Here is a 15,360-nt window from a genome sequence, read left to right on the forward strand (position 1 = left end):
ACGGGTTGGTTTGGACCCCCCCAAAAAAGAAGCAATTAATCTCTCCTTGCACAAACTGGCTCTACAGAGGCAAGATGTCCACCTCATCATCCTCCTCCGATATATCACCGTGTACATCCCCCTCCTCACAGATTATCAATTCGTCCCCACTGGAATCCACCATCTCTGCTCCCTGTGTACTTTGTGGAGGCAATTGCTGCTGGTCAATGTCTCCGCGGAGGAATTGATTATAATTCATTTTAATGAACATCATCTTCTCCACATTTTCTGGATGTAACCTCGTACGCCGATTGCTGACAAGGTGAGCGGCGGCACTAAACACTCTTTCGGAGTACACACTTGTGGGAGGGCAACTTAGGTAGAATAAAGCCAGTTTGTGCAAGGGCCTCCAAATTGCCTCTTTTCCCTGCCAGTATACGTACGGACTGTCTGATGTGCCTACTTGGATGCGGTCACTCATATAATCCTCCACCATTCTTTCAATGGTGAGAGAATCATATGCAGTGACAGTAGATGACATGTCCGTAATCGTTGTCAGGTCCTTCAGTCCGGACCAGATGTCAGCATCAGCAGTCGCTCCAGACTGCCCTGCATCACCGCCAGCGGGTGGGCTCGGAATTCTGAGCCTTTTCCTCGCACCCCCAGTTGCGGGAGAATGTGAAGGAGGAGATGTTGACAGGTCGCGTTCCGCTTGACTTGACAATTTTCTCACCAGCAGGTCTTTCAACCCCAGCAGACTTGTGTCTGCCGGAAAGAGAGATCCAAGGTAGGCTTTAAATCTAGGATCGAGCATGGTGGCCAAAATGTAGTGCTCTGATTTCAACAGATTGACCACCCGTGAATCCTTGTTAAGCGAATTAAGGGCTCCATCCACAAGTCCCACATGCCTAGCGGAATCGCTCCGTGTTAGCTCCTCCTTCAATGTCTCCAGCTTCTTCTGCAAAAGCCTGATGAGGGGAATGACCTGACTCAGGCTGGCAGTGTCTGAACTGACTTCACGTGTGGCAAGTTCAAAGGGCAGCAGAACCTTGCACAACGTTGAAATCATTCTCCACTGCGCTTGAGACAGGTGCATTCCACCTCCTATATCGTGCTCAGTTGTATAGGCTTGAATGGCCTTTTGCTGCTCCTCCAACCTCTGAAGCATATAGAGGGTTGAATTCCACCTCGTTACCACTTCTTGCTTCAGATGATGGCAGGGCAGGTTCAGTAGTTTTTGGTGGTGCTCCAGTCTTCTGTACGTGGTGCCTGTACGCCGAAAGTGTCCCGCAATTCTTCTGGCCACCGACAGCATCTCTTGCACGCCCCTGTCGTTTTTTAAATAATTCTGCACCACCAAATTCAAGGTATGTGCAAAACATGGGACGTGCTGGAATTTGCCCATATTTAATGCACACACAATATTGCTGGCGTTGTCCGATGCCACAAATCCACAGGAGAGTCCAATTGGGGTAAGCCATTCCGCAATGATCTTCCTCTGTTGCCGTAAGAGGTTTTCAGCTGTGTGCGTATTCTGGAAAGCGGTGATACAAAGCGTAGCCTGCCTAGGAAAGAGTTGGCGTTTGCGAGATGCTGCTACTGGTGCCGCCGCTGCTGTTCTTGCGGCGGGAGTCCATACATCTACCCAGTGGGCTGTCACAGTCATATAGTCCTGACCCTGCCCTGCTCCACTTGTCCACATGTCCGTGGTTAAGTGGACATTGGGTACAGCTGCATTTTTTAGGACACTGGTGACTCTTTTTCTGAGGTCTGTGTACATTTTCGGTATCGCCTGCCTAGAGAAATGGAACCTAGATGGTATTTGGTACCGGGGACACAGTACCTCCAACAAGTCTCTAGTTGGCTCTGCAGTAATGATGGATACCGGAACCACGTTTCTCACCACCCAGGATGCCAAGGCCTCAGTTATCCGCTTTGCAGTAGGATGACTGCTGTGATATTTCATCTTCCTCGCAAAGGACTGTTGGACAGTCAATTGCTTGGTGGAAGTAGTAAAAGTGGTCTTACGACTTCCCCTCTGGGATGACCATCGACTCCCAGCAGCAACAACAGCAGCGCCAGCAGCAGTAGGCGTTACACGCAAGGATGCATCGGAGGAATCCCAGGCAGGAGAGGAATCGTCAGAATTGCCAGTGACATGGCCTGCAGGACTATTGGCATTCCTGGGGAAGGAGGAAATTGACACTGAGGGAGTTGGTGGGGTGGTTTGCGTGAGCTTGGTTACAAGAGGAAGGGATTTACTGGTCAGTGGACTGCTTCCGCTGTCACCCAAAGTTTTTGAACTTGTCACTGACTTATTATGAATGCGCTGCAGGTGACGTATAAGGGAGGATGTTCCGAGGTGGTTAACGTCCTTACCCCTACTTATTACAGCTTGACAAAGGGAACACACGGCTTGACACCTGTTGTCCGCATTTCTGTTGAAATACCTCCACACCGAAGAGCTTATTTTTTTGGTATTTTCACCAGGCATGTCAATGGCCATATTCCTCCCACGGACAACAGGTGTCTCCCCGGGTGCCTGACTTAAACAAACCACCTCACCATCAGAATCCTCCTGGTCAATTTCCTCCCCAGCGCCAGCAACACCCATATCCTCCTCATCCTGGTGTACTTCAACACTGACATCTTCAATCTGACTATCAGGAACTGGACTGCGGGTGCTCCTTCCAGCACTTGCAGGGGGCGTGCAAATGGTGGAAGGCGCATGCTCTTCACGTCCAGTGTTGGGAAGGTCAGGCATCGCAACCGACACAATTGGACTCTCCTTGTGGATTTGGGATTTCGAAGAACGCACAGTTCTTTGCGGTGCTACTGCTTTTGCCAGCTTGAGTCTTTTCATTTTTCTAGCGAGAGGCTGAGTGCCTCCATCCTCATGTGAAGCTGAACCACTAGCCATGAACATAGGCCAGGGCCTCAGCCGTTCCTTGCCACTCCGTGTGGTAAATGGCATATTGGCAAGTTTACGCTTCTCCTCCGACAATTTTATTTTAGGTTTTGGAGTACTTTTTTTACTGATATTTGGTGTTTTGGATTTGACATGCTCTGTACTATGACATTGGGCATCGGCCTTGACAGACGACGTTGCTGGCATTTCATCGTCTCGGCCATGACTAGTGGCAGCAGCTTCAGCACGAGGTGGAAGTGGATCTTGATCTTTCCCTAATTTTGGAACCTCAACATTTTTGTTCTCCATATTTTAATAGGCACAACTAAAAGGCACCTCAGGTAAACAATGGAGATGGATGGATACTAGTATACAATTATGGACGGACTGCCGAGTGCCGACACAGAGGTAGCTACAGCCGTGAACTACCGTACTGTACTGTATCTGCTGCTAATATAGACTGGTTGATAAAGAGATGTAGTAGTATGTATGTATAAAGAAGAAAGAAAAAAAAACCTCGGGTAGGTGGTATACAATTATGGACGGACTGCCGAGTGCCGACACAGAGGTAGCTACAGCCGTGAACTACCGTACTGTACTGTGTCTGCTGCTAATATAGACTGGTTGATAAAGAGATGTAGTAGTATGTATGTATAAGTATAAAGAAGAAAGAAAAAAAACCACGGGTAGGTGGTATACAATTATGGACGGACTGCCGAGTGCCGACACAGAGGTAGCTACAGCCGTGAACTACCGTACTGTACTGTGTCTGCTGCTAATATAGACTGGTTGATAAAGAGATGTAGTAGTATGTATGTATAAAGAAGAAAGAAAAAAAAACCTCGGGTAGGTGGTATACAATTATGGACGGACTGCCGAGTGCCGACACAGAGGTAGCTACAGCCGTGGACTACCGTACTGTACTGTGTCTGCTGCTAATATAGACTGGTTGATAAAGAGATGTAGTAGTATGTATGTATAAAGAAGAAAGAAAAAAAAACCACGGGTAGGTGGTATACAATTATGGACGGACTGCCGAGTGCCGACACAGAGGTAGCTACAGCCATGGACTACCGTACTGTACTGTGTCTGCTGCTAATATAGACTGGTTGATAAAGAGATGTAGTAGTATGTATGTATAAAGAAGAAAGAAAAAAAAACCTCTGGTAGGTGGTATACAATTATGGACGGACTGCCGAGTGCCGACACAGAGGTAGCTACAGCCTTGAACTACCGTACTGTACTGTGTCTGCTGCTAATATAGACTGGTTGATAAAGAGATGTAGTAGTATGTATGTATAAAGAAGAAAGAAAAAAAAAACCACGGGTAGGTGGTATACAATTATGGACGGACTGCCGAGTGCCGACACAGAGGTAGCTACAGCCGTGAACTACCGTACTGTGTCTGCTGCTAATATAGACTGGTTGATAAAGAGATGTAGTAGTATGTATGTATAAAGAAGAAAGAAAAAAAAACCTCGGGTAGGTGGTATACAATTATGGACGGACTGCCGAGTGCCGACACAGAGGTAGCTACAGCCGTGAACTACCGTACTGTACTGTGTCTGCTGCTAATATAGACTGGTTGATAAAGAGATGTAGTAGTATGTATGTATAAAGAAGAAAGAAAAAAAAACCACGGGTAGGTGGTATACAATTATGGACGGACTGCCGAGTGCCGACACAGAGGTAGCTACAGCCGTGGACTACCGTACTGTACTGTGTCTGCTGCTAATATAGACTGGTTGATAAAGAGATGTAGTAGTATGTATGTATAAAGAAGAAAGAAAAAAAAACCACGGGTAGGTGGTATACAATTATGGATGGACTGCCGAGTGCCGACACAGAGGTAGCTACAGCCGTGAACTACCGGACTGTGTCTGCTGCTAGTATAGACTGGATGATAAATAATGATATAAAAAATATATATATATCACTACTGCAGCCGGACAGGTATATATTATATAATGACGGACCTGCTGGACACTGTCTGTCAGCAGAATGAGTTTTTTATAGAATAAAAAAAAAAACACCACACAAGTGAAGTCACACGACGAGTGTTTAACTTTTTCAGGCAATCACAATATAGTATACTACTAACTATACTGGTGGTCAGTGTGGTCAGGTCACTGGTCAGTCACACTGGCAGTGGCACTCCTGCAGCAAAAGTGTGCACTGTTTAATTTTAATATAATATGTACTCCTGGCTCCTGCTATAACCTATAACAATTATAAGCTGTGTGAGCTGAGCACAGTCAGATATATATACATAGATGATGCAGCACACTGGGCTGAGCAGTGCACACAGATATGGTATGTGACTGAGTCACTGTGTGTATCGTTTTTTTCAGGCAGAGAACGGATATATTAAATAAAACTGCACTGTCTGGTGGTCACTGTGGTCAGTCACTAGTAAACTCTGCACTCTCTACACTTCTACAGTACTCCTAAGCTCCAGTAAATCAGGTCAATCTCTCTCTCTCTCTCTCTCTTCTAATCTAAATGGAGAGGACGCCAGCCACGTCCTCTCCCTATCAATCTCAATGCACGTGTGAAAATGGCGGCGACGCGCGGCTCCTTATATAGAATCCGAGTCTCGCGAGAATCCGACAGCGTCATGATGACGTTCGGGCGCGCTCGGGTTAACCGAGCAAGGCGGGAGGATCCGAGTCTGCTCGGACCTGTGAAAAAAACCATGAAGTTCGGGCGGGTTCGGATTCAGAGAAACCGAACCCGCTCATCTCTAGTAAACACATACGCGGCCCCAACAGAAACATCGACTCCTGGAGTGTGTCTATGGTCACGCAGACTGGCCGCTGCACTTGCAATGCTGCAGACATATTTCTCTGCATACATGATCACAGCTGAAGGCAGATACATGCCCCTAAAATAGCCAAGACACACCTGCATTTTTACTGCCACTCCCCATTACATCCTCTAAATCAGTGATGGCTAACCTTGACACTCCAGCTGTTGTTGAACTACACATCCCAGCATGCCCTGCATCAGTTTTAACATGGCCAAATAGCAAAACTGTAGCAGGGCATGCTGGGATGTGTAGTTCAACAACAGCTGGAGTGTCAAGGTTAGCCATCACTGCTCTAAATGATGCCTCTCTGTCAAATACTCTGCGTATAAAATCTCACCGTTTGTGCATGCACAGTGCGATTGCGGCACATGCGCAGTCTGCCGATAGTCTCTTAGCTGCATGAACATCTGCATTGCGTACAAACATTAATTAGACCCATAGCACCCAGATCCTACATTTTGCATTTTATTGGATAGCGAATTGCTCATTTTTAAAATATCACTTCTTCTGACTGTAATTATTTTGTTCATCCTATAAATGCCTAAATATTTCTACTTAATTACTAAATCTCAATATAGCCTCTTTATGCTCTTAATAGGCTACAGTATAATGGATAACAAATTACAATTAGTAAGGAAATAAATGTTTATGTAAGAGAGAGGGATTTGATGATTCTGTTTTCCAGTTTTATCTGTCAATTTTCTGACAAAAACGAAGACTTAAACCCAGTACCTGTAGATGTATACCACACATGCTGGCTAAGGATATTTACATATCATTCTAAATATATACGTCAAATCCAATAATAGAATAAACTAAATATGTTAATACTGTCTATTAATCTCTTGTCTCATTTATACTTCACCTTTACGAAGAAAATCTCCTTTACTGTAGTCTAGAATTTCCTTTGAAATAAATGTATAATTAGCTAGTGGATCTTGTTTCATGTTCTTAAATGTTGTTTTCTCCACAATTCTGTTTACTGCTTGGTCATCAAGCTTCACGTCCACAAATTGGCATATTTTCAGAACAGCAGATCGTAGATCCTAGAACAATGATTTATTTATATTTGATTAAAAGGCTTTCTGCTTAAAAAAAAACTAAAACAAAATTAGATGCTTGGAGACTAAATGGGGGTACACACGGGGAGCCATCTAGCACAGACCGCTCAGCACACAGCGCGATGTGTGCTGAGCGAGGGGGTGGGTCGGGGGGGGGACTCTCACTTCACACAGCGGTGAAATGAGCAATGTGTTAGATTTTGCCTACATGCAGGCCAATCTAGTACCGACGTGCGCGGCCGCGCATCGCTATCGCAATGGGGCATACATGCGGAGAGATCCATGCTTAATTTCTAAGCAATCTAGTCAGATTGCTTAGAAATTAAGCACAGATCTCTCATGTGTACCCCCCTTAAAAGTAAACACTATTAAAAGCAAAAGCTCACCGACTCTGGCAAAGCAGTCCCCCCTTTCATATTCAATTTGGTCAATGGCAGAGACAATCGGAGCACTAGGGTACACTGTATCCTGAGTGACCTGCCCTATTCCAAACACCACCACCCCCTTTCCATGATGCAAACCCGACCCCACCCTCATCCCTCCTCCTCATATTTAATTTATTTGGTGGCAGAGGTAGTCTGGGCACTGTGGCCTCTTTCCTAGTACTCCCCAACCTCTTCTTTTCCTTCCTCGCCACACTCAGACACCCTTTCCTGCTCCCCTATCCATGGCACCCCTCCCTTCACTGGTTCCCCTTTCTTGTTCTCTCTCCACTGACAGCACCAAACTTCCCCACATCAGTGGCATCCCTGAGCAACCCTTCCCCCACATACTGGTTATCTTTTCTTGCTGTCTCTTCCCTAACTGCTATAAATCCCATAAACATTAGCAACTTCTCCTCCCAATCTGCACAGCACTCCCTATCCCCCCTCCCTCACACAGCTTCATCTCCAGCAGAAAATGGCCACCAATTATCCAGACATCAACACAGCCTCAGTCTGATCATATTCTTCCACTAAAAAGGTAAGTCACTTACATGTTATACTTATGATGTATTAATAATGTTCAGTAACTGTATCTTTGAAATGTAGAGCACTGGAGGCAATATTGGGGGTAATTCTGAGTTGATCGCAGCAGCAAGTTTGTTAGCAATTGGGCAAAACCATGTGCACTGCAGGGGGGGCAGATATAACATTTGCAGAGAGAGTTAGATTTGGGTGGGTTATTTCGTTTCTGTGCAGTGTAAATACTGGCTGCTTTATTTTTACACTGCAATTTAGATTTCAGTTTGAACACACCACACCCAAATCTAACTCTCTCTGCACATGTTATATCTGTCCCCCCTGCAGTGCACATGGTTTTGCCCAACTGCTAACAAATTTGCTGCTGCGATCAACTCAGAATTAGGCCCATAGTCTTCATGTTAACATTTAGAATATTGACATTCATGATGTCAACATGTTCATAATTTCATTGATAACCAGAATGTTAGCACATAAATTTAGTGTTAGGGTAGGGATAGTGATTAGGGTTAGGCTGTAGTTATGGTATAGTGAGGGTTAGACTTTACGTAGTGTTAAGGTATGATTAGGTTGCGGTTAGGGCAGGGTTAGAATTAGGGATGAGTGGGTTCGGTTCTCAGAGAACCAAAGCGTACCGGACTTCACCATTCGAGCCCGGATCCGAGTCAGGCTCTGGTTTTCCCTCCTGACTCGGAAACCAGAACGAGGCAAAACATCATCATCCCGCTGTCGGAATTCTTGCGGGGTTTGGATTCCATATAAGGAGCCGCGCGTCCCTGCCATTTTCACTCGGGCATTGGAGAGTGTAGAGAGAGGACGTGTCTCTGTTCTCTCAGTGTCCGTGTCTTGTGCTGTATTTGTCCAGTCACAGTGGTTGTGTCCTCTTGCTGCCATATGTCCATTGCTTCTGTGTTGTGCTGCATCAGTTCAGTGGTGGTGTATTGTGCTGCATCAGTCCAGTGGTAGGGTCCTGTGCATCAGCCATCAGTCATTCCAGTGACCAGGCAGTCACAGTGGATGTGTCCTCTTGCTACCATATGTCCATTGCTGCTGTGTTGTGCTGCATCAGTTCAGTGGTGATGTATTGTGCTGCATCAGTCCAGTGGTAGTGTCCTGTGCATCAGCCATCAGTCATTCCAGTGACCAGGCAGTCACAGTGGTATACTCTGCTGCCATATGTACAGTGCTGCCGTATAATAATAAGTCCCTTACAGTGTTGCTGTGTTGTCCTGCATCAGACCAGTGGTAGTGTCCTGTGCATCAGCCATCAGTCATTCCAGTGACCAGGCAGTCACAGTGGTATACTTTGCTGCCATATGTCCAGTGCTGCCGTATAATAATAACAAGTCCCTTACAGTGTTGCTGTGTTGTCCTGCATTAGTCCAGTGGTAGTGTCCTGTGCATCAGCCATCAGTCATTCCAGTGACCAGGCAGTCACAGTGGTATACTCTGCTGCCATATGTCCAGTGCTGCCATATAATAATAATAACAACAAGTCCCTTACAGTCTTGCTGTGTTGTCCTTCATCAGTCCAGTGGTAGTGTCCTGTGAATCAGCCATCAGTCATTCCAGTGACCAGGCAGTCACAGTGGTATACTTTGCTGCCATATGTCCAGTGCTGCCGTATAATAATAACAAGTCCCTTACAGTGTTGCTGTGTTGTCCTGCATTAGTCCAGTGGTAGTGTCCTGTGCATCAGCCATCAGTCATTCCAGTGACCAGGCAGTCACAGTGGTATACTCTGCTGCCATATGTCCAGTGCTGCCATATAATAATAATAACAACAAGTCCCTTACAGTCTTGCTGTGTTGTCCTTCATCAGTCCAGTGGTAGTGTCCTGTGCATCAGCCATCAGTCATTCCAGTGACCAGGCAGTCACAGTGGTATACTCTGCTGCCATATGTCCAGTGCTGCCATATAATAATAATAACAACAAGTCCCTTACAGTCTTGCTGTGTTGTCCTTCATCAGACCAGTGGTAGTGTCCTGTGAATCAGCCATCAATCTTTCCAGTGACCAGGCAGTCACAGTGGTATACTCTGCTGCCATATGTACAGTGCTGCCGTATAATAATAAGTCCCTTACAGTGTTGCTGTGTTGTCCTGCATCAGACCAGTGGTAGTGTCCTGTGCATCAGCCATCAGTCATTCCAGTGACCAGGCAGTCACAGTGGTATACTCTGCTGCCATATGTCCAGTGCTGCCGTATAATAATAACAAGTCCCTTACAGTGTTGCTGTGTTGTCCTGAATTAGTCCAGTGGTAGTGTCCTGTGCATCAGCCATCAGTCATTCCAGTGACCAGGCAGTCACAGTGGTATACTCTGCTGCCATATGTCCAGTGCTGCCATATAATAATAATAATAACAACAAGTCCCTTACAGTCTTGCTGTGTTGTCCTTCATCAGTCCAGTGGTAGTGTCCTGTGAATCAGCCATCAGTCATTCCAGTGACCAGGCAGTCACAGTGGTATACTCTGCTGCCATATGTCCAGTGCTGCCATATAATAATAATAACAACAAGTCCCTTACAGTCTTGCTGTGTTGTCCTTCATCAGACCAGTGGTAGTGTCCTGTGAATCAGCCATCAGTCATTCCAGTGACCAGGCAGTCACAGTGGTATACTCTGCTGCCATATGTCCAGTGCTGCCATATAATAATAATAACAACAAGTCCCTTACAGTCTTGCTGTGTTGTCCTTCATCAGACCAGTGGTAGTGTCCTGTGAATCAGCCATCAATCATTCCAGTGACCAGGCAGTCACAGTGGTATACTCTGCTCCGCCATTAGTTCAGTGGGACTTAGAGAATTGTTTGACGTACTGTATCCCCGGTATCAAATCCCATCTAGATTCCACTTCTTTAAGTAGGCAATACCGAGAATGTACAGAGACATCAGAAAATGTGTCCTCAGTGTCCTACAAAATGCAGTTGTACCCACTGTCCACTTAACCACGGACATGTGGACAAGTGGAACAGGGCAGACTAAGGACTATATGACTGTGACAGCCCACTGAGTAGATGTATGGCCTCCTGCAGCAACAACAGCAGCGGCACCAGTAGCAGCATCTCGCAAACGCCAACTCGTTCCTAGGCAGGCTACGCTTTGTATCACCACTTTGCGTAAGAGGCACACCGCTGACAACCTCTTATGGAAACTGAGGAACATCATCGCAGAATGGCTTACCCCAATTAGACTCTCCTGGGGATTTGTGATATTGGACAATGCCACCAATATTGTGCGTGCATTACATCTGGGCAAATTCCAGCACGTTCTATGTTTTGCACATACAATTAATTTGGTGGTGCAGAATTTTTTTAAAAATGACAGGGGAGTGCAGGAGATGCTGTCGATGGCCCAAAAAATTTTGGGCCACTTTCGGCATTCAGCCACCGCGTGCCGAAAACTGGAGCGCCATCAAACACGCCTGAACCTGACCTGCCATCACCTGAAGCAAGAGGTGGTAATGAGGTGGAATTCAACACTCTATATGCTTCAGAGGATGGAGGAGCGGCAGAAGGCCATTCAAGCCTGTACATCCACCTACAATATAGGCAAAAGAGGGGGGATGCACCTGACTCAAGTGCAGTGGAGAATGATTTTCATCTTGTGCAAGGTTCTCCAACCCTTCACACTTGCCACACGTCAAGTCAGTGTCACACTGCCAGCTTGAGTCAGGTCATTCCCCTCATCAGGCTTTTGCAGAAGCAGCTGGAGAAATTGAAGGAGGAGCTAAGACAGAGCGATTCCGTAAAGTATGTGGGACTTGTGGATGGAGCCCTTCATTCGATTTGCCAGGATTCACGGGTGGTCAATCTGTTGAAATCAGAGCACTACATTTTGGCCACCATACTTGATCCTAGTTTTAAAGCCTACATTGTATCTCTCTTTCCGGCAGACACAAGTGTGCAGAGGTGCAAAGACCTGCTGGTGAGTAAATTGTCAACTCAAGCAGAGCGTGGCCCGTCAACAGCTCCTCCTTCAATTTTTCACGCCACTGGGGCTGCGAGGAAAAGGATAAGATTTCCTAGCCCACCCACTGGCGGTGGGCAGTCAGGAGCGAAAGCTGACATCTGGTCCGGACTGAAGGACCTGCCAATGATTATTGACATGTCTACTGTCACTGCATATGATTCTGTCATCTTTGAAAGAATGGTAGAGGATTATATGAGTGATAGCATCCATGTAGGCATGTCAGACAGTCCGTATGTATACTGTTCGGAAAAAGAGGCAATTTGGATGCCCTTGAAGAAACTGGCTTTATTTGACCTAAGTTGCCCCTCCTCCAGTGTGTACTCTGAAAGAGTGTTTAGTGCATCCGGTAACCTTGTCAGCGATCGGCGTAGGAGGTTTCTTCCACAAAATGTGGAGATGATTTTCATCAAAATGAATTATAAATTCCTCTGGAAAGACCTTTACCAGCAATTGCCTCCAGAAAGTACACAGGGACCCGTGATGGTGGATTCCAGTGGGGATGAATTAATACTGTGTGAGGAGGAGCAGAGCCATAACTATGTGTGTGCCAGGTGTGCCTGGCACAAAGCGCAGTCGCCCTGAGGGCGCATCGACCAGCATTCTATGTCAGCGGCATGTAATGAGTCAAATTGACTCATTACAAGCCGCCTGTGCTGTGTGCGCCGCGCCGGAGGAGAAGAGGAGAGAAGCAGCTCTGGAGGCAGGGGAGGAGGAGGAGGGAGGGGGATTGGAGCTGCAGCAGCGTTATGTAATTGGTAGCGCGCCGCTGCAGCTGTCCCTCTCCATCCGCTTTGACTGGCCGGTGCTGCTGTGAATGCTGGCATGCGCTTCCCTCATCTCAGCATTCATAGCGACGGTGGGCAGCCAATGCAGAAGGATAGGAACAGCTGCAGCGGCGCCGCTACCAATTACATAGCGCTGCTGCGGCTCTAGTCCCCCTCCCTGCTCCTCCTTCTCCCCTGCCCGGGATCTGCTGCATGAAGCCTGCACCGAGGAGCCTGACTGCCTGAGCCAGCGGGGAGAGATGGTAAGTATCTACTGTATCTGTCTGTCTGTCTCTGTATATCTATCGCTCTATCTTTCTGTCCTGTCTGCCGTACTATGTAAAAAGGGGGGCGCTGTCTGCCGTAATGTGTAAAAAGGGGACGCTGTCTGTCGTAATGTGTAAAAAGGGGGACGCTGTCTGCCGTAATGTGTAAAAAGGGGACGCTGTCTGCCGTAATGTGTAAAAAGGGGATGCTGTCTGCCGTAATGTGTAAAAAGGGGGATGCTGTCTGCCACAATGTGTAAAAAGGGGGACTGTCTGCCGTAATGTGTAAAAGGGGCTCTACTTTGTGTAGTGGCGCTACTGTGCAGCGTAATTTGAATAATGTAGACTACTGTGCACCGAATGTATCTTAAACAATAGAGACTATTTTTGTATAAGTTTTTCATTTTTATCTTTTATTATTATTTTTTATGAATTCAGTTCATATCATCTTATGTTAGTTTATTAAATATCATTATTCAGATTGCTGTTCTCCACTTTTGTTTTTTTCACATCACACCCATAACATCTTCACACAGGCGCAGTTGTGAAAATTTGTGAAAAGCTACTGTGCACCGAAGTATGAATTGGTATTATTTTGTGGTCACACCCCTTCCCCATGAAGCCATGCCCCTATATTTTTGGAGCGTGACTACGGCGTGCACTGCCCTTGTTTTACATAAGAGGGGGCCCAATGCCGTTTCTGGCACACAGCGCTAAAATGCCTAATTATGGCACTGAGGAGGAGGATGTACACAGTGAAAGGGGTGAGGAATCGGAGGATGAGGTTGACATCTTGCCTCTGTAGATCCAGTTTGTGCATGGAGAGTTTGATTACTTCTTTTTTGGTGGGGGCCCAAACCAACCAGTCATTTCAGCCACAGTCATGTGGCAGACCCTGTCGCTGAAATGATTGGTTTGTTAAAGTGTGCATGGCTTGTTTATACAACGTAAGGGTGGGTGGGAGGGCCCAAGGACAATTCATCTTTCACCTCTTTTTCTTCTTATCATCATGTGCTGTTTTGGGACTATTTTTTTTTTAAAGTGCCATCCTGTCTGACACTTCCGTATATGTCCAGTGGTACTGCCATTTAATTCCAGTGATTTGGCCGTTCAATTCTAGTGATATTGCCGTTTAATTCCAGTGAATTTGCCGTATAATTCCAGTGATTTGGACGTATAATTCCAGTGAATTTGCCATATAATTCCAGTGATATTGCCATTTAATTCCAGTGATATTGCCATTTAATTCCAGTGGTTTTGACTTTCAATTCCAGTGATTTGGACGTATAATTCCAGTGGCAATTGTTTGTGTTGCTTGGTTTAGTCATACAGCTACCTCATAGCACCTCTTCGATATGTTTGCATGAGGTGCTGTTTGGGGCCTAGTTTTTGAAAAGTGCCATCCTGTCTGACACTGCCATATGAGTCCAGGGGTACTTCTGTATTAGTCCTGGGGTACTGCTGTATAAGTCCACCAATTGCAAAATTTTTGAAAAATTACAGGGGCGTGCAGGAGATGCTGTCAGTGGACCGAACAATTGCAGCCCACTTTTGACATTCAGCCACTACTACTAGATGGGCCAGGTGGTTGTGTCGCTTAGCTTAGTCATACAGCAACCTCGGTGCACCTCTTTTTCTTCTTTGCATCATGTGCTGTTTGGGGCCTTTTTTTGGGATATCTGCCCTCCTGTCTGCCACTGCAGTGCCACTCCTAGATGGGCCAATTGTTTTTGTCGCTTGGCTTAGTCATACAGCTACCTTATTCCACCTCTTCTACATCTTTGCATGAGGTGCTGTTTGGGGCCTTTTTTTTATATCTGCCCTCCTGTCTGCCACTGCAGTGCCACTCCTGGATGGGCCAGGTGTTTGTGTTGTCCACTTGTGTCGCTTAGCTTAGTCATCCAGCAACCTTGGTGCAACCATTTGGCCTAAAAACAATATTGTGAGGTGTTCAGAATAGACTGGAAATGAGTGTAAATTAATGTTATTGAGGTTAATAATACCGTGGGAGCAAAATTACCCCCAAATTCTGTGATTTTAGCCGTTTTTATGTTTTTTTCAAAAATCATCCAGATCCAAAACCAAAACCAAAACATGAAAGGGTGGTTTTGCCAAAACCAAAACACAAAAGTGGAATTAGAACCAAAACACAAAAAGTGCCAACCGCACATCTCTAGTTAGAATTAGACTGCAGTTAAGGTTATGCTGCAGTTGTCATGTTGTGTTTTGTGAATCAGTTTCTGGAACTGATGTCAAAGTTTTTGGACTGGAACTGATGGATCCTGTGGGTGAAGGAGATGTTAAACTGCACTGATTCCAGTGGGTGAAGGAGATGTTAAACTGCACTGATTAGGAAAGACTTCACAGGAGCTCACAAGCGGCACACAGCAAGTAGGGTTGCAACCACATGCATAGTCAATTACTGGAGATCCCCCCCCCTCTCAATCCCAACCCCCCGCGGCACCGATCAATGTTCATATAAATAAAATGATGTACCATATTTATTAAATATTTTACGTACAAACAATCTAAATGAAACAGTGTATCTATATAAATAGGACTATAATAGTTGCCACTTGGATAAATGACAGGCATTTGGTGCCTTAAAACTAGATTGTGTGAAAGAGGGAAGAACCATG

The 15,360-nt window shown here is 45.9% G+C and overlaps 1 protein-coding gene across 1 annotated transcript in view; it reads right to left on the reverse strand.

The window, feature by feature from the left end:
* LOC134910939 (amine sulfotransferase-like) overlaps nucleotides 1-15,360 on the reverse strand; it is a 146,644-nt gene that overhangs the window by 50,074 nt on the left and 81,210 nt on the right. Inside the window, exon 4 of the mRNA XM_063919331.1 lies at nucleotides 6,562-6,742. Coding sequence (XP_063775401.1) covers nucleotides 6,562-6,742 — 181 coding nt within the window. The remainder of the gene's footprint in view (nucleotides 1-6,561; nucleotides 6,743-15,360) is intronic.

Source organism: Pseudophryne corroboree, chromosome 4 (genome assembly GCF_028390025.1).
Source record: "Pseudophryne corroboree isolate aPseCor3 chromosome 4, aPseCor3.hap2, whole genome shotgun sequence".
Taxonomy (NCBI): Eukaryota; Metazoa; Chordata; class Amphibia; order Anura; family Myobatrachidae; genus Pseudophryne; species Pseudophryne corroboree.